The sequence below is a fragment of the Dioscorea cayenensis genome, chromosome 9, assembly GCF_009730915.1.
Source record: "Dioscorea cayenensis subsp. rotundata cultivar TDr96_F1 chromosome 9, TDr96_F1_v2_PseudoChromosome.rev07_lg8_w22 25.fasta, whole genome shotgun sequence".
NCBI classification, from domain to species: Eukaryota; Viridiplantae; Streptophyta; class Magnoliopsida; order Dioscoreales; family Dioscoreaceae; genus Dioscorea; species Dioscorea cayenensis.
The window spans coordinates 1,582,942-1,610,590 of record NC_052479.1 but is presented as its reverse complement, the minus strand read 5'-3'; the positions used below and the strand labels follow the sequence as shown (position 1 = coordinate 1,610,590).

The window sequence follows — 27,649 nt, the reverse complement described above, 5'->3', positions numbered from 1 at the left end:
ATAGATGCGAATGAGGTTGGGATTTAGAGAGAGCGCATGAGGGGGAACACACTCTAGGGCCGTTCGTAGATTCAAAATTTGTAACGTCTCCAGAGGATATGTCCTCTATATTCTAATATGCTAGTTACTTATATAATGAAGATTACAAAATGAATATAAATCAATTTCTCAGGTTTAAAAATATAAAAAGGAATTAAATTAAAAGAGACAAATTTTTTGTGTTCAAATTATAATTAATTTTAACACTCGACACATTGTAAACTAGTCCAATGGATAAAGTGTTCATTCTCACATAAGAGAGTTATGTGTTTAAATCCCACCCGATGCGTGATAAGCAAAGATACACTGTGGGCAAACTGTGGAGGTTTGCATGCACATGGTGCCATAAAAAAGTTCTTGGTGTGAGAGCAAGTTTGCAATCCAATTCATATGCCAATGAGTGAGGGCGCATGACTAGACAATCAATTCTTGGCTATTCAAACTTCTTGATTATTGTGCTCATCATTGTTAAAAAAAAATTCAACTATATTAAAGATTATGATAATTAAGAGATGTAATAAAACCCTAAACCTTAATTAATGATCATCCTAGCTTAGTTTTGTCTTCATCTTCGACCTTGAATTTGCATACATTGCATGCATTGCAAGCAAACATTCATGTACTGCCAAAACCAATTTTATCTCCAACCACTTGTTCTCATAAACAAACTTACAATTAATTAAAGTTTAGTATGTCAATCCTATGACTGTTCATATAAAGCCAAAATGATTAACAACTTTAATTAAATTGTAATCCTTGTTACTGAATAAACCACCAACCAACCATGATTATCAAATATATTTTTATATATCATATCATTTCATCTTCCTCACAAGAGGATAACACAGGTCCTTATCTCAACTAGACAACCCCCTAAATACACGGGTTACCCCACCATTGCCTTCCAAATATCCAATCAACTTCTCACAAGTGTCTATGGGACCTACACTTCGGTGGGGCCATTGATGAGTTCCTCTCAACATCCACTTCATTTTTATAGATGTGACCACGTGAACAAACATTCATATTTCTTTCTAGGGTTAGGGTTTGTTACTCTTTAACTTGATGTTAGATTTCAAAGTTTTAGATCTCATAGTTGAAGAACTTAATTAATATATTTTAATTAATTAACTTAGTTTAATTATTAGTTAAATGTATGTATTACTAGATCCACCAACTCTGTCATTATCTTTTGACTATAAATAAGCAAAGCCATGAACCATCTCTACCTCTCTAGAAGTACTAATCTTTCTCATAATCCATTTAATGATGGTTGGAAACTCTCCTTGTGCTTCTTGCAAACTTCTTCGCCGACGATGTGCCAAAGACTGCATCTTCGCTCCTTTCTTCCCTTCCGGTGATCCTCAAAAGTTCGCCATTGTCCACAAAATCTTCGGCGCAAGCAATGTTAGCAAAAATGTTACAGGTCTATATTTTTTTCTTCTAATACGGTATCAGAGCTATTATTTTTCTCTATTCTTAATATATAGTATATTTTTGACGATCGAATTCAGGAGTTACCTATTAATCAAAGAGCAGATGCGGTGAGTAGTTTGGTGTACGAGGCGAATGCGAGAATGAGAGATCCCGTCTATGGTTGCGTCGGAGCGATTTCATATCTCCAAAATCAAGTTTCACAACTTCAAATGCAGCTTGCTGTTGCTCAAGCTGAGATCTTATGCATGCAAATGCAACAAGAGACCTCTTTGATCAATCAACATGTTTTAGAATCAAATAGCAACAAGTCCTTCCTTTCAAGCATTAATCCTCAACTCATTATGAACTTCTCCACATCTACCAATCTAGTTGAAGAGCCTCTCAAGCAAGAGTCCCTTTGGACATAGTACTTATTTATCTCTTTGTATATATCATTTCATGTTCCATTAATGTTGAAATTAATCATTCTCTTTTTGCAAAAAAATTTACATGAAAAAAAGATAAAAAAAATAAAAGGTACCAATAAAGTCCTTAGAGTTTGTGCTTTTTATTCATGAAAATATAGTTGAGCTAAGGAAAACTAAGCATGTGATTAAAGAAATTAACAAGTGATTAATTAAATGTAAATGAGTTGGCGCTTCAAGTGCAAACAAAACAAGAATTCCACCTGTTTCCATTTAAGCAATTCAAGTTCATCAACATTTCTTAATTTTACCTTCACGTGGGGGGTACAATGCATGTATAAGGTTGAAGAAGATGAGACCGTGTGATATATTTGTGTGTGTGTGATTATATATATGAGTATATAACCTTATTATATAAGTTCTCTTTTGTCCTTCTTTCAAATTATTATTATTAATGCATAAATATATATGTTCAAAGGTTTCATATATATTTATATATTTAATAAAACAAAGGAAACACCTGACTTGTAGATTCCCCTATTATAGCGTTTTTGTTCGACAAGAGATCACATGTGCCACAGGGTTCTTATTATTAATTTGGATTGCATTATTATTCAAAAGTCTATGTTGTGTCCCAGCCTTGTGTTTCTTCAATGTTTTATAACTTTTTATTAAGTAATAATTAGTGATTTATAATATTGCGTGTGTTTTTTTAATGAAAAATTACCTAATTGTATTTTTTAAATATGAACAAAACTATGCATGAATAAAATTCAAATTTTTATATAGCTTTTGAGTTAAAAAAAATGAAATGCTATCTACTATGTTGCTGCTGAGGTAGTAGCCGATTGTAATTAAGAAGGGTGAAGAAGAGTTATTGGTGTGTTTTTTAGATATATTTTTTAGTTTGACATTTGTTGTGTTTGATATATAGCATTAATTAGGTTTTTCGATCATAATATTCATATTAGATTAATATTATGATAAAATAATTGTAACTTTGTTTTCTATCAAATATAAAAGATGCAAATTATGGAATGAATTTTAATAATAAAAAATAAAATGTTTAAAATGATAAAAATAAAATAAAACAACATGATCGATTGTGGATGTTATCTTTTACATTGTAATATATTATATATAATTATACTTATTTTATTAATCATGTTATAATGTAAATAAATTTAATTTATTGTTTATCTATTTAATTATTTAAGAAAAGAAGAAAAAAGATTGGCAACTTATATCATTTTATCACAAAAATATAAATGATATTTAGGTGGATTATCTTGACTTCATGTGATTACATGCATTCCAACTGTTTGGAAATATAATTCATTTTAAGTTTATGAATATTATTTGTTAGCACTAGCGCCTATCAAACACATACTTATGGCCTGCTTATAAATCTTCAATATGAGAGAGAATGAAAACTAAGGCTGCAAGCCGGCAACCGAGTCAGCCTATAAGCTTAAATTTTACTATGTTCAAACTCGACTCAATATTATTTGAACTGAACTCAAGTTCGAACTGACCTTATTTCAAGCTTCTTTTGCCAAGCTCAAGTTAATTTAGTTAGCTAAAAAAATATTAAGCACCAGCTCAATATCTTGAACTTGGGCTATGTTAGCTACAGTGTTGTAGTTACAATACATAAAATTACAGTAATTTAATCATAGTAACACAACTACATTAGTGGTTTAAAAATACTTAAATCTCTGCATGCAGTGTCGAACTTCTCATAAGGCTTGACGAGCTAAGCAACTTCAAGCTTAGGCTTGGCTTGATTATTTACTTGAGGTGAAAAATCACTGCTCATTTGTTTAATAAACAATTTTTTTTTTTCAACAAATTTATGAATAAATTGCTAACAGGTTGATCCGTTTGCGGTCCTAAAAAATTCTTATGAAAATACCAAGCTTTTAATTTTTTAATGTTGTTATTGTTTATTTAAAAAAACACTGAATAAATCACACTAGGATTAAGAAGAATATGATAAAAAAAATTCTAGAAAATATCACAAAATAGTCGGAGCAAAAATAAATAATAAAAAAAAATTAATTAAACCGCTCATGTAGTAGGAAGTTGGTACTTCATTCTCTTTTTTAACTTTGACGAAAAATGAAATATCGACAATTCTTTAAAATCAAGATTAAAGAAAAATGAAAAACTTTGAAGGTGATTTCAGCTTTGGCCCAATTTGTATTAAAGCAATTATAAATGATTTATTTAAAAAAGAGACTTTTGTTGGGGAAATTAATCATTATAAATCCACTTCAAATTGTATGCTCATGTGCCTCTAGCACTGCACTTGCAACATGCTAAACAATTGTAATTTCGTTCCTCATTTGGAATAAGATACACTTCCTTTTTCGCTCAAAATGAAAACCTCTATATATATATATATATATGATGAAGATAAATCTAAAATAGACATATGAAAGTTTTTTTTTTCAAGCGAAAGTGAATTATTTATTAAGCTCAAGCAAAATTGATACAAACTCACCACAAATTAATGAAGAAAGAAAAACAAATGATTGCTACACTCAAAGCACCACCACTAATTAATACAAGGATACCAATTAATTGCTCCACAATCCTCATCACTCCACTACCAGAAAATCCACTAAACAAACACCATTCACCTTCAGAATCCAACTTCCCACCCAATCAAACAACACATTATCTAGCTCCAGTAAAAACAAAGAACATCCACAAATCGAAGAAACACCATTCAGATAGAGTTCCATTTAGTCAATCAACCATTCACAGCAACAAAACCAAGTAACAAAACATGCAAACTGCAAAAACCTCTAGCAATAGAGCATCTTATAGAAAACATTAGACACCCCTTTGTCAAATTATTGCACCACCAAGCATAGTCTTTCCAATGGCGTTCTTTTCACAGCTGCACCGCCACAAAATATATAAACTGTTGGAAATATAGTACCACATCGGTTGTGTAATAGAAGTGCAATGGGTTTATACATAGGTATAGAGGTTAAGTCACTAAGTCTTGAGACTTTTTGGTGTAAAACCCCTAAGCCCATATAGAGCCCATATAGCTAGGGCCCACTAGTACCAAAAATATAAAATCTAACATGGTATCAAGAGCCGAGGTTTTCAACAAAAGGGAGAGTTTTGTAGTGAAGAAATTCACAATGTCTGCGAGACAGCTTTTGTGCAACTATCTATTACGTTTTGATGGTCAGCTACGATCGTTGGAGCATGTTGATGGAAAATTTCTTAAAATCCAAGGAGTATTGGAATATTGTTGAATTCAGAGTGAGCAAAACCGGGATGATGGAGTAGTACCTCTGAAGCCGTGAGGAAGAAACTTGAGACATCAAAGTTGAAAGACTTGAAGGCGAAGAATTATTTATTTCAGGCCATTGATCGATCTATTTTGGAGACGATTCTTTGCAAAGAAACCTCCAAGCATATATGGGATTCGATGAAGAAAAAAATATCAAAGGCTCATCAAGGGTGAAGCGTCTTGTCGACTTGAGCCTTGAGAAGGGATTTTTGAAAATCTCGGATGAATGATGGAGAATACATTAACTATTTTTGCAAGAACCATGAGATTGGCTAATAATATCGCGGTTTCAGTGGGGAGAAGATGGATGATGTCACTATTGTTGAAAAGATATTGCGATCTTTGGCAGAAAATTTGACTACATAGTTTGCTCGATTGAAGAATCAAAGGACATAGATGTACTCTCAATTGATGAACTTCAAAGCTCTTTATTAGTTCATGAACAGAAGATCAACCGTAATTTTATTGCTGAGGAGCAAGCTTTGAAGGCCCTCTACCAACAACTTCTCAATATTACGAGGTAGAGGTCGCGGTGGAAGTAGAGGAAGAGGAAGAGGCGGATAGAGGGCTCACAGTGGCAGCGAAATACATGATGCTTATCTACAAAAGTAAAGGAAGAGGACGAGGTCGACAATTTGATAAATCTAAAATTGAGTGTTTTTAGATGTCATCGATTTAGTCATTACCGTCGAATGTTATACCAAGCTACCTAATGACAAAGACAAAGGAGAAAAGTCAAATTTTGCTAAAAATAAAAAAGCGGAGACTTTGCTAATGGCAATTCAAGATAGTCGGGGAATCTACAAGTCGGATATTTGGTTTGTGGACACTTTGGTTGTAGCAACCATATGTGTGGAAGTAAGTCCTTCTTTTCTTACTTAAATGAAGATTTTTCACTCTCCTGTTAGCTTTGGAGATTGCTCTACGGTGAATGTGATGGGAAAGGGTGATATTAATGTAAAAACCAAGAATGGTTTTGTAGAAAAAATTTCTAATGTTTTTTATGTTCCTGACTTGAAAAGTAACTTACTAAGTGCTGGTCAGTTGCAAGAAAAGGGATATACAATTACTATTCAAAAGGGTTCTTGTGAAATATATGATCCTTGTAGAGGTGCAATTGCAATTGTGCCAATGAGTTCAAATAGGTTGTTTCCTATAAAGATTGAATGTGCTCAACCTTGTTTGATGGCTAAAACAAAAAGACCCTTCATGGCTATGGCATTATCGGTATGGTCAGCTTGAGCTTTGGTGGATTGAAGACACTCCAAGAAAAGGATATGGTGATAGGGCTTCCTAAAAATCACTATTCCCTCCCAAGTTTGTGAAAAGTGTGTTGTTGGCAAACAACATCGTACTCCTTTCTCTCAAGGAAAGTCTTGGAGAGCAAAAAGATGTTTTAGAACTTGTTCACTCGATATTTGTGGACCAATAAATCCTACTTCTAATGGAGGTAAAAGATATTTTATTACTTTCACTGATGATTATTCTCGGAAAACTTGGGTTTATTTTTTTACGGAGAAATCGGAAGCTTTTTAGTGCGTTTAAGAGCTTCAAGGTATATGTTCAAAGTGAAACCCAGGGAAGCCTATTAAAACAATTCAGACCGATCGTGGAGGAGAGTCTTGCTTCGAAAGACTTTGAAAGTTTTTGTAATTATCATGGCATCCGAGAGAGCTCACGACTTCCTATTCCCCACAATGAATGGTGTATCGAGAAAGAAAAAAATCGAACCATCCTCAATATGGTGCGAACCTTGTTAACAAAGGGCGAATTCGAAGAATTTTTCGCCGAAGCGTTGAATTGGAGCATTCATATCTTGAATAGAAGTCCCTACTTTTGCTTTAGTTGAAAACAAAACACCGGAAGAAGCATGGAGTGGAAGAAGACCAGACAATAGATCACTTCGGAATTTTTTTGGTTGCATTGCAGTATGCACATATTCCAGATGAGAAAAGAAAGAAGCTTGATGATAAAGGGCAAAAGTGTGTTTTTCTTGGGATTAGTGAAATATCCAAAGCTTTTAAATTGTATGATCCATTAACAAAGAAAATTGTGGTGAGTAGGGATGTTATTTTTGATGAGGAGAGCACTTGGAATTGGAGTGAGCAGCAGCCTACTTCAATTATAATTAGTGATGAAGCCGAAGAAGAAGGAGAGCAAGTCCAACATCAATAAATTTTAGCTAATGAAGTCTCAATTACTAATAAACTTTCACAAACAGCAACAGAAACATCAACTAAATCCCCTATTACTCGTGTCCAAAAAAGGCCGGCTTGGATGGCATATTATGAAGTAACAGATTTCAACCAATCTGAAGACCTTGCTACCCACTTTGCTTTATTTTCAAATTGTGATCTTTATCTTTTGAAAAAGCGATCCAACATTCAAAGTGGAAAAAAGCTATAGATAATGAAATTCTATCTATTGGAAAAAATAAAACATGGGAATTAACTGAACTTCCCAAAGTGCAAAAAACAATTGGTTTAAAGTGGGCATACAAAGCAAAATTAAACAAGAAAGGAGAGATGTCAGATTTGATTAGATTTACATATACTAATTATGCAGGAGATTTAGATGATCGGAAAAGCACATCCAGTTATGTATTCATGATGGGTTTTGGACCTATCTCATGGTCATCAAAGAAGCAACATATTGGTATTCCTTCAACTACTGAGGTTGAATTTGTAGCAGCAACATATGCCTCTCAAGTAGAGTGACTGAGAAATATTATTGAAGAACTTCAATTCAAAAATAAAAGCATTCATGCAAAGGAGATAACTTAAACTTATGAGATAAACATAAGTTTAAGGGAGGGTGTTAAGATAATGATGTTTATTTTAGTTTGGTTAGGAAATCTTTGATTTAAATATTTAAGTTAGTTGTGTGTTGATTAAAACTCAAATTAGTAGAGATTATCTTTTTAGAATTTTTGCCTTTATAAAGGCTTCGATGATTATGAATAAAAGTGATGCGGTTTTTCTTCATCTCTTCTTTTAAGTTATCGAGTGGTATCGAGAAATATAGTGGAGCCACCGATGTGAGTACAAGTCCATACGTATATGACCTCCATGTGTGTAGGGACCCTCCGAGACACAAGTAGTGTCATGAGTCCATGTAAAACAGACCTCTGGTGTACAAGTCTGTGCAAATTCGACCGAGTTGAACTTGAAGGAGGGTGGTGGAAATATAGTACCACATCGGTTGTGTAATAGAAGTGTAATGGGTTTATACATAGGTATAGAGGTTAAGCCACTAAGTCTTGAGACTTTTTGGTGTAAAACCTCTAAGCCCATATAGAGCCCATATAGGGCCTACTAGTACCAAAAATATAAAATCTAACACAAACTACTACCATTCTGTAGAAAAAGAACCACCAACCCCTTCCAAAACATATCACTAAACAATCTCACATCAACCATTTGCTTATAAGTGTACCATTAGAAGAATTTGAGAGTTTATCAAAGAATTTGAACAAAACCACCTCCTGAATCTGTGCAAACACTTGATCCACACTAAGAGATTTATGTTGGAAACTCAGGTAGGTTCCTTGCCTTCCAAATCAAATATACACAAGCAGAGATTACTGTTCTCCTCAACTTAGCAAGTAATGTTTTTCTAGTAGCTTTATTTTGAAATCAATTTACCTCTCTGTACATGTACAATTGAAAAGGTCTGCTCTGAATATTCATTGAAATTAGTGATGGATCTAATGGGTATAAATGTTGTAAAAATCTTGGATCTTTTTGTTTGGAGATTGCTTAGGAACAAAGAAAACGGTGAAAGCGTACATGCACTTGAATTCATTGATTACGACGAAGATGATTGGGTCTTACGGTTCTTCTTACCGAACCCTAATTCAAAAAACCTTAATTCTGAATCTCAGATCGTTGCGCGCTAAGTCACCCTATTTATAAGAAATCTTTTATGGAGTTAATTACAAATCCGCCTATCATAGACTTGCTAATTTTGTCCCCAAGAATCTTATACAACATATGATTAATATGTAAATCCACACATTTAAAATTAGATAATTAGAATCTTATTCAAATAAATATGAATTAGATCACAACAATTGGGTCCAATATTGAAAACATATATATAATAAAATGTTCACAATTATAAACATTTGTTGTATACGTCTACATAACTTATGCACATAAATCTTTATATTCTTACATAATATACGGTCCACAACGCAACACTTAGCACCTTGACCCAAATTGCATGAGAGAATTCACAAATAAAGAATAGGTGAAGTACATCCTCACCGGCATTGTTACAGAAAATACAATTTGCTAAATCAATAGTCTTTCATGCAAACAATTTATCTATTGTCAAAAGCCTATTAATTGTGCAATGCCAACCAGAAGATCACAGAATGCCTAGTCTTTCATGAAACCACACCAATTTTGCCCATGAAATGTTTTGCTCAACAGGCCCCAAGTTCCTCCAAGTACTCCCTCCCTCTACTAAATTCACCCCTCTTGTCCAGTCTTTACAAAATACAATCCCTCTCATCAGCTTTGATATAGAATTTTTTTTTTTGCAAATAATCTGAACCTAAATTAACCAGTAATTGCCAAACACCAACCATCATCCCTCCAAAAGTCACATACACAAGTTTTATTACATTGCTTTAAATTCCAAAATAAGAGATTTTTTTTAAATCTATTTCAAACTAATAAATTGAAATGAATTTTTATTTGTCTGATCATATCAGTGATTAATCCAAGATTCTAAACACTAATATAAATCATATGATTTACAGTAATTAATATTGGTCAAAATATCAAAATGGTCCCTCTATTTTACTTTTTTCGCATTTTTAATCTCTCTAATATAAAATCTACTTTTTTTGTTATCATATTATCACATTTCTGTCTTTTTGGTCCCTATAATTGACGAATCTGCCATTTTGGTCCTTCCAATTATGAATTGGAGGGACCAAAAAAAAAATGTGTAAATACGAAGACAAAAGGGTGGATTTTATAACTAAAGGACGAAAATATACAAATACAAAGACCAAAAAGACGGATTTTATATTAGAGGGACTAAAAGAACGAAAATCATAAAATAGAGGGATTATTTTGATATTTACACCATTAAAATTCAACAAAATAAGATCCCACTAAGGTTGGGGAATCTCACTGCCGAATTTGATCTCAACCGTTCATCACAAGCATGAAAATCAGAGCACTGCCAGCTTGATTTGATAACGAGCGTTGGATTCAAACTCAAGATCCTTCAATCTCTACCGTCCATTACAAAGGGCAAAATGGGAAAATTGAAAGACGGAAAAACCCTAGCAAATCAATATAAGTCGAAGAGAAGATGACGAAAGAAAGCCTCTCGACGCCGCTGCGATCCCTCCGTCTCTCGGAATCCTCTTCGATCCCAGGTATTCCTCTTCATCCATTGTTAGGGTTTCAGCTATCAAGGTTCTTTCCTTTTTTGAGATCCAATTTATTGTGTTTTCTTTTCTATGAACTTGGTTTTTTTTGGGGTTTTGAATCAAGATGAGCTGATGAAGAGAAACTCATCAATTTTTGCATTTTTTTCTTTGTTCGATCTAGGGTTTGATACTTATAATCATCTGGTAATATGTTGGTTGAATCTTTTGGATATTATTTGTTGTAATTTAGAAGAAAGACTTCATCTTTTCAGTTTTTGAGTAGGATTGGATATTTTGCTCTACGTTTTTCTGTGTTAGATCTATAGTTTGTTCTATATTATGTAAATGAAACATATTTCTTTTAATATGAAAGAAAAGCCATCTTTTTTTCTCTCTCCCAAGAACTAGGTTTGATTGTATCTATTAGAATGAGAAAATACTGGTTTTTAATTAAACTCTCGGATCAATTCACATTATTGTTGTTTATGCTTCTTGGTGTAGTAGGTTTTATTAATTGTATAGTAATTTGGTCATGTTAGGTTTATTTGTGAACATATATCCATAGTCAATAATATATGTGGAGTGAGTGCGTGTAGTAATTTTCCAATTTTTTTTTTTTTTTTGTAGGATTAACTGGTGAGAGGATTCAAGATGTATACTGCAAGGAGAAAAATCCAAAAGGACAAGGATCTGGAGCCAACTGAGTTTGAGGACTCTGTCGCTCAGGTTAGTTTAGGTAGTTGGTTATTTTTATCTGTTTTCAGCTGCTCATTTAGATTCTGATTGATTAATTGATATATGCAGGCGCTTTTTGACTTGGAGAACAGTAACCAGGAGTTGAAGAGTGATCTGAAGGATCTTTTCATAAATTCTGCACTGTGAGTGTCTACCTATAGATTTGTCTACAAAGACGCAACATATCCAGTACTATCCACTGATTGTGTTCTTTGGTTTAGGCAATATGATGTAGCTGGGAACCGGAAAGCTGTTGTTATTCGTGTCCCTTATAGGCTAAGCAAGGCTTATCGTAAGATCCATGTGAGACTTGTGAGAGAGCTTGAGAAAAAATTCAGTGGAAAGGTGAGCCTTGGTTGTCTTTTTTTTGTGGTATCCATTTAGAAAATTTAGGTAAGGTCTTGTAGATCTTTGCATATCCTGAAGTACTATGATTTATGGTCCATGATAGTTGTTTTGACCTTGTAAATTTTAAGTGATTATTTTGGTTGTTTTTTTGATGATGTTGTATATCTCTATATTCTTTAGCTTGTGCAGTAGAGCTTTTATTGCTGGCTATTTGACCATGTTATCTATTATTTCACATATAAGTTGAATACCATTGAGTTTGCTAAAGAAAAAATATATTAAAAAGTGAACTTTCAAAATCAACTTCAATTGATTTATTAGTGACAGGAAAACACACTAATCAATAATGTTAATCTCAATATTTGTGTGGTCGGCTGACGCAGATCTCATAGATAACTTTCAAAATAATCCCCTGGCTATCCACTTCCGTCCAGTACATGCTGAGTGCTCGTTGCATTCAAAAGGTTTTTGATTGATTGTGTAGACGTAATCAAGCCCATTTTCCTTTGTGTTCATTAATTATTTTGAAGATCTAGATGCAACAAGAAATTTTGTATTATAATTCCTTGACCATCTTGTCTACTGTTATAAGCTTAATGTGGATGTGTGTTATTGTGCTTTGCAAATCTTGGTGAACATTATTTATAGCTATATTTCTTGTAGATGGATTTCAAATACCATTGAATTCTCTAATAGGATGAGCATAGTTTAGGGTGACATTTTATTCTCTGTTTGTGGGTTTGAACTGGCTCTCTAAATGAATTATGGAGTATAATTATGCACTTTTTGCATCTTCCATGTTTGCACATACGGAAATTTCTTCAATTTTAATTTCGTATGTTTCAGGATGTCATCTTGATTGCTTCCAGAAGGATACTTAAGCCACCAAAGAAAGGTTCAGCTGCAGTGCGCCCACGCAACCGCACCCTCACTGCTGTTCACGAGGCTATTTTGGAGGATGTTGTCTACCCTGCAGAGATTGTTGGGAAGCGCATCAGATACCGGTTGGATGGCTCGAAGATCATGAAGGTATGACAATATATTTGAGAACCAGTGAGTCTCGTCTGATGGATCTGAATATCCTTTAGATTGGATTTGTTTGAAACACTCACTTGAATCTATTTATTTATTTACCATAGGGAGCACATCTTGATTTGAATACAAGACCCCTTCATTTTGTTTGTTTCGACAATGGAGTGAAAGTTTTTCTTTCTACAGGTCTTACTGGACCCGAAGGAAAGGAACAACACTGAATACAAGCTTGAAACCTTTGCTGGAGTCTACCGCAAGCTCTCCGGGAAGGATGTGGTGTTCGAGTATCCGACGACCGAAAATGCATGAATACTACGTCTAAATTTATTCATCGTATAATGTTTAGATGGAAGGCAATGTTTTAATTGTTTTCGAATGGAGTTGCGGTCATTTTGAATGTGGACCATCCTGACCAGTTTTATAGCATCAAATGTTTATTGTCATTGTCTTTTCTTGATTACGGTTGCTCAAGTGATCTGAATTTAGACCCTCTTTGCTTGCCACTGTTGTGTACTTAACACTAGTTACAAACTCGCTTGTTTCCAATATTTTAATTTATTTGTTGGTTAATGTGAATCTCTCTTTACAAGATCTTTTCAAATTAAACATGTCAATTGGTGTTTGGAGCACAAGATTTGTAGTGATTGGCATCATGTCTCATAAACAGGGCAGAGAAAAATATTGAACTAATTAAGATGAATGGATTGATCATTGCTTAATAGCTTATAAATTTGCCTCAATTAACATCCCCACATTACCTTATTCGATTCACAGAGATTTGCCCATGACCATTAACTCTACAAACAAGCCAGTCTGAACTTGAAATACAACAAAACAAAATGGCAGGTTATGAGGGTTCCAAAAAGGTGAACTCCTAAACAAAGTATGTGTGGAAAGCTCTCAAGCACTGATGTTCTCAATGTCAGCACCTTTGTCAATTCGCTTCAGGATTCCAGCGATAACCTAAACAATTGATTTGGTTAAGAATAAAAAAATCAGAAGCATAATTAAGAAGAAACAAGGGAAAAAATTTGAGTGTTTTATGTACCTTTCCAGGTCCCAACTCGAAACTTTTCTTAAGGCCTCTTTCCATGAGTGTCTTCACAGTCGACTCCCACTGGACCGGGGAGGTCACCTGGTTTGTATCAAGGGGATAAGTCTCACAGAAAAAACTAATACCGGGTAGGAGGGGTAAAGAGAGAATAATGTATCCGAATACTCACTTGGCGAGCCAAAATTTTCTTGATTGTCTCAGGATCAGAGTGAGGTTTTGCGTCAACATTAGATATAACAGGTATTCTTGGTGTTCTTAATTCTGTAGCTGCCAATGCTGCTTCTAATCTTGAGACTGCAGGCTCCATGAAGCTGGTGTGAAAAGCACCAGCAACAGCTAGGCGGACCTGACCAAAATGCAGCCGAAATTTGAATATTAAATTCCCTTGACAGTGTGATGCAAATGCTTGGAGTGTTAATCATATCGGCCACTAAAATAATATACAGCATACTAAGAATGAATGTAATGCTACAATATGTCAAATGATACAGTCATTGTATGCTTTTGACGAATCACTATCAGATATGAATAATATGGAGATCTCTTATCATATTGTAGACTGCATAAAACTCAGCAATGATGCATGATTTGCTTGTTTTAAATCAAAACATCAATCCATTGCCGCATGGTGGTATGGGATCACCTCTCATGCAGTCAGTTCCATAATATTATTATGATATAATTTGTCGTTATAGAAGTATAAATTGGTGCCAACCAATTTAAATCAAAACACAATCCATTGACACATGCTAGTTTAGGGATCACCTCTCATGCAATCCCTTCCATAATATATTTATAGCATAATTTGTGTATGTAAAAATTTAAATAAGTCCTAACCGTCATTCGAGCCTTAAATGACTTTGCTTTAGCTTCAACAACTTCCACTCCTTTCACTCCCCCAGAAACAGCATAGTTTCCCTGCAATTTCAGTTTATGTGTCAGAACAATTTGAGAAGGCTTTCAAGTTATTGATAGGAGTGTAATTTGAGAGGAGAGAAAATCTTACGGGACATAGGAAGTTTGCAATGTGAACTTTATTATTCTCGTCTACTTCATCATTTGCAGCATCACAAAGTAATTGTACCTTTTCTGAATCGAGCCCTATGACACTAACCATAGCACTACTAGCAGCATCTGCAGCGTCCTAAATATAAGGGCAGCAAACAATTTTAAGACAATTCATGCATAAGCTGATGTGAGGCAGATACATATTCTTTACTCATGGGAATGAATTTTTGAGTCCTAACCTGCATGGCTTCACCTCTTAGCTTGACAAGCTTGAGCCCATCTTCAAAGCTAGATATTAGACCCATAGGAAAAAAGTCAGGATACATAAGATTGATAAAGTAATTTTCTTGTATTCCTTTTAACAGATTCCGAGGGCTAAAGCACAAGCACACAAATGGCAACTAGATACAAGACATCAGCATTAGACATGCAGTGAGGAATTCTAGAAATGCAATTGTGCAAAAAGGTCCATCAGCTGTACCTGAAAGCCCCAGCAAATGCGAGGGCTGTGTACTCTCCGAGACTTAGACCACAAGTGACATCTACAGAATCGATAATGTCCTGGCCACCTTCACGCGCACGCAACACCTCAACAGCAGCTAGGCTTGTAACATATATAGCTGGCTGAAAATAGTTTTATCCAAGAGATATGCCATGATGTAATGAATTATGTAATCATCTACTGAAGTCAACTACCAGGACTGAACTTAAAAAATACTATTTATTATTTTTCAGAGAAGATATTATCATGCAAAAGGAATTTTAATTGATATATAATAGAGTAAATATAATTTAAGTAAAGGAATACCATAAGCATGCTCCAAAGTACAACTAATTTACCTGACTGATAACTGTTGAATCAAGCTTTTCCTTAGGTCCATTGATGCATACATCCAAGAGATCGAAACTGAAATGGGGACTATTAGGAAAACGCAAGATGGGCAAACAAATTTGAGCAAGATATAGAGAAGTAAAATTGGATTCTAATGTGCTGATCTCCACAAGATTACAACAGAACTATGGTGTTTAGCATCAATCAGCTAATACTTTAATGAGACAACAGTATAAAGGTTATAAAATAAATTACCCGAGTATATCATTTGCTTTGCTATACAGTTCAGCAGCAGCAGGCACATTTTCAGAGGCAGCCCCCATTCCCACAGATTGTGCACCCTGATAAATTGTAGAGTTTTAACAGAGTATATACGATACCAAATGTTGAAATATAAGCAATACTAAAGAATCTAATGAAATATGTAGAGAATTTTCTAACTAATAGACCCAAATGATCTAACTCGATAACTCCCAGTAACATTCATTATGTCAACCTAAACATGTTTATGGTATTTACTGATGCTCAGTTACATATTTAGAACAGCAATTTAGTTGCTCTGATTCTACACTTTTTTCACTCAGTTTTTAATCAATAACCCCTTGTGGCGCAGCAGCAAATGATCAAAGGCATTGTAGTCAAGTATGAAAGTCATACAAATACTTTGTCTCTTAAGTGATTTCTTGTCACTCGATAATTTCATCATTATCTGAACACCATTATTAAGGATTTTCAACTTATTTGAAAAAGTGATTGGTTTCTAGTTGATGTATTGCAGACATTCAACATAGAATTTAATCATATGATACAAACTATCATAAAGAATTCAAATCATGCAAGATTCAACTAGCTTACCCTAAGCATCATAAGATAGTTCATGGTTTTATATCAACAGATTAATAAAACTAAAACCTCAAAACAATTCCATCAATAATATGTTCAATTTTATCTCAACAAGTTACCTATTAATTTTCAATGGCATAGAATTCAATACAGGTGCAATCTACCATTTGTTAGAAAACAAAATGATCATCAAAACACTAAGAAAGACGACAGTTTTCCACTCAATATTGTCAATATTGCAACTCATCATCAACTAAATATTTACTCCCCATCAATTCTCTACCAATAGGCCAAATCATGAAATCAAAAATTTGAATTTTCCACACAGACAGTGGCCGGAGAACAGTTTTCATCCAGAAAAAGCAATAACAAATACCTCCATTTCCCTATCTTGCAATTATTCAAGCACAATTTTGCAAACCCCTACCTAAAAACAAACTATTCATCATTTCAATCTAACAAAAACTCGATCACAGGTAAAAAAGAAATTCAAGAAGGACCTGGCCAGGAAAGAGGAATCCACAAGTGGGCTTGTAGTCTTTGAAGATGGTGTCAGCAGTGAGAGGCTCTGGAATGCCGGTGGAGACGCTCATAGAAACCCTAGATCCCCATGAATTCCTCGGCAGCGAGCTCGAGGATACCCGCCTTGGGATCTTGCCTAGAAACACGGATGGCACTAGCGCGCAAGAGGCCGCAGACGCCATTGAAGAGAGCAAGACGCGATCACGAGAGAGATCGAGATAGATCGAGAGAGAGAGAGAGAGAGAGAGATGGGCGGAGAGAACGAAGCGCGGGAGCTTGGAGACTGCGGAAATGGCGATGCGGATTGGAAGTGGAGTTCCCGACGGTCGCAAAAACTGGGAAGTCGGAGTTGTATAAACTTTGGAACCTCGGGAAGTCCGTCGGAAAAATTGGAAATTAAAACTGGGCTCTTGTTGGGCCGGAATGGCCCATGAGAATTGGGCTCGCTCTCCGCGTCACTAATGAACTATTAGCCCCAACTTATTTTGTTGAAAGAAAGACATGGTCCCCGCATTGGGAGGCAAATGGGGTAGGAAATCGCTCTCCGCGTCATTAATGAACTATTAGTCCAAACTTATTTTGTTGAAAGTAAGGCATGGTCCCCGTATTGGGAGGCAAATGGGGCAGGGAATCTTCAAAATAAGCCCTTCAGAGGATGATGAAGAAAAACTTTTCTCTTCCCTCACCTTGCGGGGCTGGGTGGGGACGAGAATTGCTCTCCCCGCCCCGGTCTTTTGGGGTGTGCTTGGGAGGAAGGGTTTGCAAGGGTTTTGAAAGGTTCATAAAGGAAGGGTTTTTTGAACCCATGCTTGGGGAGAAAAAATAGGAGGGTAGGCAAGGGTTTTGGAGGTAAATGGGGGGTTGAAAACCCCCCATTTTCCTCCATTCATCAACCCACCAAAATGGTGGGTTGAGGAGGGTTGAATATTTTTTGGACGATTTTTACCCTTCTAACATTTCTATAAATACAACTTATGTCTTTTGAGGAAAAATATGTATTATGGTTTATTGAAATGAAATATTATGTATTTTTGTGGTTTTATGGAAATTATTATTTTTTTATTTTATGGTTTTATTTAATTATTATTTGTTATAATTACTAGTGCTACTGATAATTTTTATTATATTGTGGACTTTTTAATTTTTGATGAATTTGTATGTTGAAATGATAAAGGCCCAAACCAAAAATTTGGATTAGTTGTGCAAAAACATAAATAAAAATAATCCAAATGCCTATGTTTTTTGTGTTTGAATTGGACCAATATAAGGGTATTTTGGTAATAACATTACATAACTTTACTTTCCTTTACTTCCAAACCAAACACAAAATAGTGAAAACCCTTACTTTACTTTCCTTCCCCCCAAGCAAGATATGTATTCAATCCTTCCTTTCCCTTCCCTTCCCCTCCTTTCCATTACTTTATGAACCCATCCTTCACTTCATCCAAGCAAGCCCTTGATCGCTATGAGAAGCGGGGAATCCCAACACCCCACGGGATTTTATAACAACACAAATAAATCATATATTTTAATTTTATTTATTAATTTAATTTTAAATTTTATGTTATTTGTATTAATTAACTTGTTGGTTCATCTTACATTATATTATGCTTTATTATGAGAAATATTTTATAATTTTTTTTATTTCTATATGATGTCTATGTTTGTAACTTGTATGAAAATAATTAAGCAAGGTAGGAATTCGGTGATCCTTGCGAGAGGTGAGTGGGGGAAATTTCTCCCATAAATAATTTTAGGGTGAGAAATCTTCACCCCGTGAGAAATGGGGATAAGGATTTCATTTTCCTCCCTACCCCAAGTGCATACATATCCCTTATTTTTTAAATACTCAAACAATTGTTGTATTTTTTTTTTTTTTGTTATAATGCCTTAATATTCCTTCAATTTTTTTAAAAAATATTATTTTTAAATCTTTAATAACTATAATTCAATTAAAAATTATTGTTTGCATTATGTTCTAAATTGTTTGTCCACAATAGGTGGTTAACGTTCCTTTTTATTTTTTTTCCATCTGTACTTGCTTAGGTTTTGGAAGTAATTATTTATCTATTTTTATTAAAAAAATCTGGTAATCAATGATTTATTTTAGGGAAAATTACTGTTCACCCCTCGTAATTTTCAAAACTTCCCAAAAACCCCCTCCTACTTTTGCACACCCCGGACTGACCCTTCCGTTAGTGTTTAACTTCCCTTTTACCCCCTACCGTTCACTTCGAAATGGGTCCATGTTGTGAAATCCCATTTTTGGCACGAAGAAGCGCGAAATCACATCATGTTCAACCTTTTGAAGAGCTTTCTGCGTTTAACGTTTAAATATTTTACTAACATGTTTAATAATTATCATATCCGTGTAATACTTCCCATCTCCGTTTAACGTTGTTTTATACATGTATAACTATTCATATTAACGTGTAAATTCTCAAAAGTCTCTGCGTAGAAACGCGATCTTTTCGCTTTGATCTCGAATCACTGGCAGTGGCAGAAAGGTTATGGTATCCCGGCATAAGAATTAATGACTGCATTAAAAATTTATGACTGGTAACATAATTTTCCGAACACCCGCTCGTTCTCATCACTCAAATCGGCTACCGTGCGCTTTAACTTTTTCTGGATATGAAGAGTCGACTCGCATGTGAATTGACACCATAAATAACCGGAAAAGAACCCTCCCGATGGACAACCACTCGCTCGTCATCATCATCCTCCTCCTCCTCCCTCCCTCCTCGTCCCCTCCTCTTCCCATGGACAACCACTCTATCCGAAAGGATGTTTCGCTGAACCTTCTTCCTTATCTTGAGAATCATTTAGCACAATCACGCAACAAGTTAAACTATCTTTTTCTCGCTTTCAGTCGAAATGCTCTCATAATCGCCTCGAATGCGGAGGGATTCTTCAGGGTGGACGACGGGCAAGCAATTAAGCGAGCATTTCGACTTGGGTAAGAAAAGAAATATTTTTCACGTGATTTTCGTGATTGCGGAGGATTCTCTAGAGGAGGAAGATCGTGAAACATCCTTTAAGACTGGGGTTGATATTTATCACTCGAGACTTCTACATACCATTTAAGAACATTACGTCGATGTACAACTATTACGCTCGTGTTTTAACCATCAATGATCTTCGCTTTAAGTCCGACTACTGACACATCACCCAATAGTCGTTTCTTTCATGAATGTGTGTTGTTTAACCTTTTTAATGTCAGACGTCAGTGCGGGTTCAAGTTGATGCGCATGTTATGCAACCGCTGAGCATTCGAATGTCTGCACACTTGTTTCGATATACTGAGGGTCGAGTCGTGAGTGTCCAAAGTCCGAGCTGGACGTCTAGAATGTTGTAAATGTTGTAAATCTTTTTATAAATAAAACGAAACAAGCTTATTTGATGCGAACTTCGAAATTTAAACATAGACCTAGTAAAAACAAACAATGTGGGAAACAAAAGAACGCTCATCAGTAAACAATAGAAAATACGCAAAAATATGTTTAAAGCAATGACAACGGTGTTTAAGAAAAAGTTACTCTTTAAACAAATGACAGATGTAAACAATAGAAAAAGTTAAACACTACTCAAGTTACTCTTTAAACAATGACAACGGTGTTTAAGAAAAATACGTAAAAGATGTTTAAACAGCTGACCCGTGAGGTACCCAGTCTTCAACGCTGATGTCGCTGAAAAGTATTCAATTTAAACAATAACATATTATTTAAATGATATAGACTTTAGTTAAACAATTAACCATTTTTTTAAACACTATATGTATCTATTTAAACATAAAAAGCTTGACGCTTTACTGTAGACTCATGTTGAGTTGAGAACTTTCATTCGAATGACGACAATATGTCTTCCTCGCGATACGGTGACATATATTTCCCTTTTTGCCCTTGGGATGGAGGGAAAAATACGCCCAATCACATCACGCCTAGTCTAACCTCTACGCATACAACTCGCCACTTTTTGTTTGCTTTTTCATCGACTTTGCTTTGTTCTTTACATCTTCTACTTCTTCTTCTTCGCCTTCTTTTGTTCTTCATTTCATTTTGGTTTATGCGATTTGGTTTTCACCGATATATTATGGAGAGCTTTTTGTGGTATTGCTAGATTCAACGGGAGGGAAGAGTGCTAATGTTCACTAGCTCGGACTTCTGGGAGTTGGTGTTAGGCGAGATATGTGAGCGATGGGGTCTCGAAGTTTCTCTTGTCGAGGGTTAAGTTCATCACACCGTATGGATATAAAACGGTTTGCCCAATCGAAAAATGATGTTGACTTTCCAGTGGATGTGTCACGTCCATTCCATCTTCAAATGTGTCTGTAGTCGATCTTGTCGTCGGGGACGAAAATGTGCCATTGCCGAATCCTAATGAAAAACGAGGTTTACTCGTTAGAAGTTCCTTTTCTTTTAATTATTCCAGTTGTTTGGGGTCATTATTGTTTAAATATGTCCGCTCAACGTTAACATATTATACTAGTCCTTTTACGTTATTAGTTAATTGCGTAAGTATTTAATTTAACGCTTTAACTATTGTCATTATCGCTTAAAACATTATACTCTCCGCTTAACATATTGATCTTTTCATTCGATCAAGTGTCGGGCGGGAATTCGGATTCCGGAAAGTGCTCCCATTCATCCCCTATGGTGACCACAGCGGTGTGGGATGTCTTCCTTCCTCGTCAGATCATTCCGAAGTGCTGTCGTTGGATATCGGACAACGCTTTGACGGTGTCGAACATTTCGTAGACGTACTTTCAAATCATGCAATCAAAAAGGAATTTTGACTTCAAATTCATAAAGAACGAAAAACATCGGGTGAGCGTGGAATGCTGCCCGCCGATGGTTGTCGTTGAGCGCCTTCATGCATCAAAAGAGTATAACAAAAATACTTTCGAATCAAGACAATCAACCGTCACACACTTGCGGTGGTGGCATATGTTCAAGGCCACATCCGAAAGCGTCCAAAAAACGGGTTAGCGCACGAGTGATTCGTAGCTTTCGAGGACCGTCCCTCAGTACAAGGCCATCGACATTCGAGAGCGACACGTTGCGGGAACATGGTGTCCACATACCATACAAGCGTGCTTGGTTGGGAAAAAGAGCATGCCCGGGTGGTCCTCGACGCAAGTGACATCTCCAGCTATGACTGTTGCTTTGGTATGTGGATAAGGTGGGTCGAGACAACCCTGGCAGCTGCGATCGTGGAGAGAGACGGTGATCGCTTTTTAAACGTGCATTCTTTTTCTTTCAAAATGGCGTGTATTGTGGGATTCAAGAGGGCTTGCGAGGCGGCTACATTGCTTTCTCGATGGTACCCACCTCCTTGGAAAAATATCGCGTACACTCATCGCGCCACGAGGAAAAGATGGTAACAATGGTTTTTCCATCGCCGCCTTGGTATAGTCGATAACCCGAGACCCGACGCCAATTGGACTTGGTTCTATATCTAAGTTAGGCGATGCCTTATACGAGGGTGGAGATTATCATGAGATAATTACCTTGGCGTCGGACGAGTCCAAGGGGCCTCTTGAAGCGAATTGGAGAGTCTTCCCTTCTTCGCCACACGCGATCGCTCTTCGACATTTGGAGGCCAATTTTACTGAAAAGCCAATGTCGACTTGGGAAGCATCGAGGAGGAGTCGTTTGTCATATAGCCCAAGATTGCGTGGGCATCCACGGCTAAAGATTTCGATGATACCGCTGAATGAACTCGGCAGCCATATCACCCGAAGCTCATCATCGGGTTGATTAATAAATCGGATACAGACATCGGGTCAATTATCCGCTCGGAGGTGATCGTCGTGAGATGTATTCGAACGTCGCGGAGTCGCTCAATGCTTGGATCAAGGAAGCTCTGCTCATTTACTGTGGGTCGAAAATGGTCGACTCCATAAGGTCTGCATGAATGTTGGTTTTACACCTTAACATTTTAGTATTACCCTTTAAACATTCCTCAATCTTTGTTTCATTACACTTTGTCCGACTTTAAAATATTAATCATTTCGTTTAAATAATTACAATAATGTTTAAACATGTTGACTAATTATTTAACCATCAGCCTTTTGTTTAACATTATTTGCCGTGTTCAAGTTGATCGCACATGTATGTAACCCGCGTGAGCAAGCGACTCAAACGGGAGAGCTACTTATGCGCCCGGTACATACATTCGAGTTAGAGATCATCGTCGAGGACGTACCCGAAGTCTTCGTGTTGGTCGTCAGTGTCGATGATCGCTACGGACGATCGACCAATGCAGGAACTCTCGCTGGATCTCGCCATCGAACTCTGTTCATGTCGGCAGGTGGCAAGTTTATGGTATCCTCGCAGAAAGCATGCTCGCGCAATAGAATAAATGCATGATGACACCAACTATTACATCGATTTATTAGCGGTACTTCACAGTCGACAATTACAAACTCGGGCGCATATGAAGCTATATTCCCCATACCCGACGATGATGTGCCTTCGAGACGGAATCGTGAGCTTCGCTTCATGCATCGCGCGCGATTAGAAGGTCAGCTCGGGCGCCTAGAGCGAAAAGAGGATCGAGTCGCAAGCTGCTTTGACGTCCGCGAAGTTACATTGCAGCTAGCCGCCAGGATCCGTCACAATCGACGATCTTTGCAATGAAGCGCTGCCCGACTAGGCATTATTAATAAACCGACGACGATAGTGGAAACATTGTGTATTGATGGGAACCTTTCCACATTTAAACTCTTACTCTTTACAATCGAATCGAATGTATTTACTGAGAGACATCGTTATTTTAAACGGATACTGATGTAATTTGAAATAGTTTTCAACCGATGTTTAAAACAATGAGTGCATTTATTTAAACAGAGACAGGTGTTATTTTTAAACGGTACACCGTGATTTTTGAAATATTTAAAACCGATGTTTAAACGATATATAGTATATTTAAACAACGAAAGTGAAATGTACACAATTACAACGTGAAATTAAACAATGAAATAAAAACCGAATGGAATTTAACCTCGCTTTACAATTCAAAAACAAACAAAATTTACATTAAGATATACAAGTCATGTTCTTCAACACGAAAACAATGAATCGAATTTGTCTGATTTACATTTGAAAAATTGACATCGATATACGGGACACGTTATTCAAAAACAAAATTTAACCCGCTTGCGACGCACCCCTTTGTTGCGGACGCCACGCCTCCCTCCTTAAGTACGCGGGCAACATACAGTATCCGAGGTAAGTGAACGCCGTTCATGCGGTAGCCGTAGATCTCACCCCACAGCATTGCCGATAAACCGCATGACTGACCTAGCAATCGACGCTTCCTTGTTTTAGCTGGGTTTTACGATCGCGCACGCAGCTGCATTTTGCGTCAAAGTCGACTCGCGAACCCATGCTCGACACGAAAGGTCTGAATAGATTCCACTACGAGATATGCAAGTCGAGATTAGAATACGATTTAAATACGAACAGGATATTAATCGGACGTAAATAAAGAACTTACCATGTCCAACGCTGTCCTTATCATTACCGACATGAAGAATCAATGTCCAGTATTCTTGTTTATCATCAGTCGGGTGCGGCGACTGGAAGTGACCATTCATGATTATCGGAGGACGACAATTTTGAGACTTACTGCTGGGTTCAGACAGGCATCCCCGATCATGCACATAGTGTCTGTCAAGTGCCGTCCCTTTTGAGCATAAGCAGTATGTTGATCTCAGCGATGGAGGCGCGCCTCTTGTAAGGATATGGTCTTTTGCTCGACGATTGTATGATGCGTACTGAAAAAGCCGCCCATCACATCATCGTGACCGACCATCTCCTTCCCCTCGGCTACGTAGTATAATCGCCGGCGTGTGGTCGCCGATGAGCGTCGTTCTTTCCACCACGTCGTCTTTGAGGTTCAAAAGCGATACTGATATAATAAGACCATATCATGTAAGTATTTAAACGATATTATCAATTGTTACATGATATTATATATAATTAAAGCGATAAGTAGAAAACTTAAATGATAACTATAAAGGTATTAAACACTATTAGAAATAGTTAAACACTATAAGAAACCCTTTAAACAATAACATAAAACGCTTCACACTTATCCCGTCACATGAGCGAGTTGAGGAAGATCCTCATCGACTCTCGTCAGATTTGATAAGACGACTCGGGAGCCAACCCATTTCTTCTTCTTCGAATAAAAAGCTTTCCTGAGTGCATCGTCCGATTTTTGATTGGCCTTGATCATCTCTCGTTGCTCGATTGGGGTCTTCATCGGCATCTTCCTTCGATGCGGGGCGATGGGCGACAGCGATCAACCTGCATGACACATCCTTACATGGTTGTTCTTTGTCATGGGATCGTGCCTCGCTTGGTGCTCAACGCCGGGCATCATGCGGCCAGCGGATTGGACGATCTTCCTCAACCGTGCGGCGAGCTTACATCAGATCTGGGAGACACACCCTTAACTTGTTCTGATCTTCGTGTGATTGTGTCCATCTTGATGCCCCATCTCTGAAATTTAGCTCCACCGGTCGACGATTTCATCGAGAGAGAGTCACGACCTTCTTAATGCAAGAACGCCACATCATCTACGATGTCCTCAGCGACGTTCATATGTCATCAACGGCGACGACTCAAACGACATCGATCACCGATGGTGTTGCGTATTGCTGCTTTCATCGTGCTACCCACAGTGGCGAGACAAAGCGATTGTTTCTCTTTTCGCAAGTCTCTCGAATGGGTCAGCCTTGGAACGACTCTTCCCGATGATGTGCGTTGCGTCAAATTCCACTGCCTCGTACTCGTGCTGCTTCTTTTCGAGGGACGCGTAAACGGCGGTGAAACGCCCTTCCGAGCCCACACGAAAGCGCCCATGCCGAGGAAACCAATATCAATATCTCAGCACGTGCAGCATAGAGTTCATGTGACATCTTCGCCTAATGTCAATCGGGCCGCCACGGCCTGAGGGGCTGCCATGGTCGGGGACCTGCTGGCTGCGGTGGTGGGTTGTCTGTAACACGGGGTAGGGGAGGCTTCTCGCGCGCGAGGAATGCGTCGCGTGGTGGGCCTGGAAAGGAGAACGGGCGCCCGCTACATGCGATAGAGGGTCCTGCCCTCATCCTCGCTTTCGGCAAGTGGTTCCGAGCAATGGCATCCATCCGCTAGTGGCCGACCCCAACAAATATTTCTTCTTCAAAGATTCACGGGAACAGTTTCAGAAACTCAACATATAGTAAACCAAACAATTTTCACTGAGATCATTCATTTTAAACTATAAAAACTATATTTAAACGAGTGTTTATATATTTAAACGTTATAGAATATAATTAAACGGAGAACAAAAATATTTAAACCGGTATGTAATAATAGTTAAACGGTAAATACTAAAGTTAACGCTAAATAAAATGTTTAAACATTAAAGACTTATGTTAAACATTGTCCATGATTTATTACCTCTTTTCCATCGAGCTGATGACAAGCTCGCTTTCTACCGTCGCTTGCTTCCGTAAGTATTTTCACCGTAGCACAACATCCTTGGGATCTCGCTGAAACGACTTTCTTCCCTCTGCTCCGACACCAGAAACCGCACGCTAAGCGCACCGAGCAACCCCTAATGTACCGTGTTGGGTCTTCTTCCCGGGCCGCATCTATCTTGCACTGCAGAGCGCCAGGAATATCCTCCATAAGCCACCAGGCGTCACTTTCGCGCCCACGCCAGACGCTCCGGCGGGTAGATCATCGACTGAATCAGCGATCCAGCTCGAACCGAGTACGATGTATTTGGGAAGAGGATCGCTCCTCATGAGGTACACCATCGAGTTTGACAAAATTATCTTCTTCTCCCCTCTCGAACAAGTTTGCACGAGTGCCTCGATGGAGTCTCTGCCCTCCTCGTAGTCTTTCGATAGATACCGCCCTTCGACGGCGACCGTTTTCTTCTTCGAAGACCACCTGTCGCCATCGCAACGCGAGACCAAGAAACGAGGGCCACATCTCGAGAGTCCAAACTCGGCAGGCTTTCCCGATCCTCGAATTTATCGCTGCGACCATCGTGCAGCTTTCGCAAAAGAGAATCAAGAAGGCCCTCTCTTGGTATACGGCTTTCCAGCCATGGATCAGCGCAAAGCGGTGTCTTCTTGAATAATCTCCCAAAGGTCGAGTCGTGTTAACTTTCAATTCATTTAAGGTCTCCTACAATCGCCACAATAGCAACGCCTATTAACTAGGTCGACCGCCATAATCACAAGCTCAGCAGATAATACATTCAACGATGCAGATTATATAAAAGTTTGCGTGAAATATAAGGTTTTAAACGTAAACTCTCCCGCTTATTAAACGTAGATATGAAATGTTAAACAGACCCATTTTTGTTAAAAGTAGAGCGAGAATACTTAAACGTAGACAACAAATGTTAAAGCCCAGAACATCTCATTTCTTAAACGTCAACCTCGTTTTGTAAAATCGCAACTATATCAAACGAAAGCGGAAACGTATCATTATAAATATTATTACTAAATCATAACAATCGACTATTTCGATAGTGTATACATACTGAAAATCTAGAAAACAAACAAAACCCTAGCCGAGAAAATCTCCACGATCAACGAAAAACCCCCAAACAGAAACTTCTGTATCATCCTATCTTCCTCAACAAAATGAGTACAAACAAAACCGAAAAATCTTTCTGT

The 27,649-nt window shown here is 37.2% G+C and overlaps 2 protein-coding genes across 2 annotated transcripts; one reads left to right on the top strand and one right to left on the bottom strand.

The window, feature by feature from the left end:
• Positions 1-10,522: 10,522 nt before the first annotated feature.
• Positions 10,523-13,279, top strand: LOC120268882 (40S ribosomal protein S7-like). Its single transcript, XM_039276143.1, has 6 exons — positions 10,523-10,594; positions 11,216-11,314; positions 11,393-11,466; positions 11,545-11,668; positions 12,518-12,700; positions 12,890-13,279. The coding sequence occupies exons 2-6, from the start codon at positions 11,240-11,242 to the stop codon at positions 13,010-13,012; spliced, it is 579 nt and encodes a 192-aa protein (XP_039132077.1). The 5' UTR covers positions 10,523-10,594; positions 11,216-11,239; the 3' UTR covers positions 13,013-13,279.
• Positions 13,280-13,384: 105 nt separating this feature from the next.
• LOC120268875 (malonyl-CoA-acyl carrier protein transacylase, mitochondrial) lies at positions 13,385-17,325 on the bottom strand. Its single transcript, XM_039276136.1, has 10 exons — positions 16,941-17,325; positions 15,853-15,938; positions 15,606-15,672; positions 15,247-15,389; positions 15,005-15,053; positions 14,764-14,901; positions 14,595-14,675; positions 13,927-14,103; positions 13,752-13,838; positions 13,385-13,666 (listed from the first exon to the last, which is right to left on the bottom strand). Exons 1-10 carry the CDS (start codon positions 17,142-17,144, stop codon positions 13,604-13,606), a joined length of 1,095 nt encoding a protein of 364 aa, XP_039132070.1. The 5' UTR covers positions 17,145-17,325; the 3' UTR covers positions 13,385-13,603.
• Positions 17,326-27,649: the final 10,324 nt, after the last annotated feature.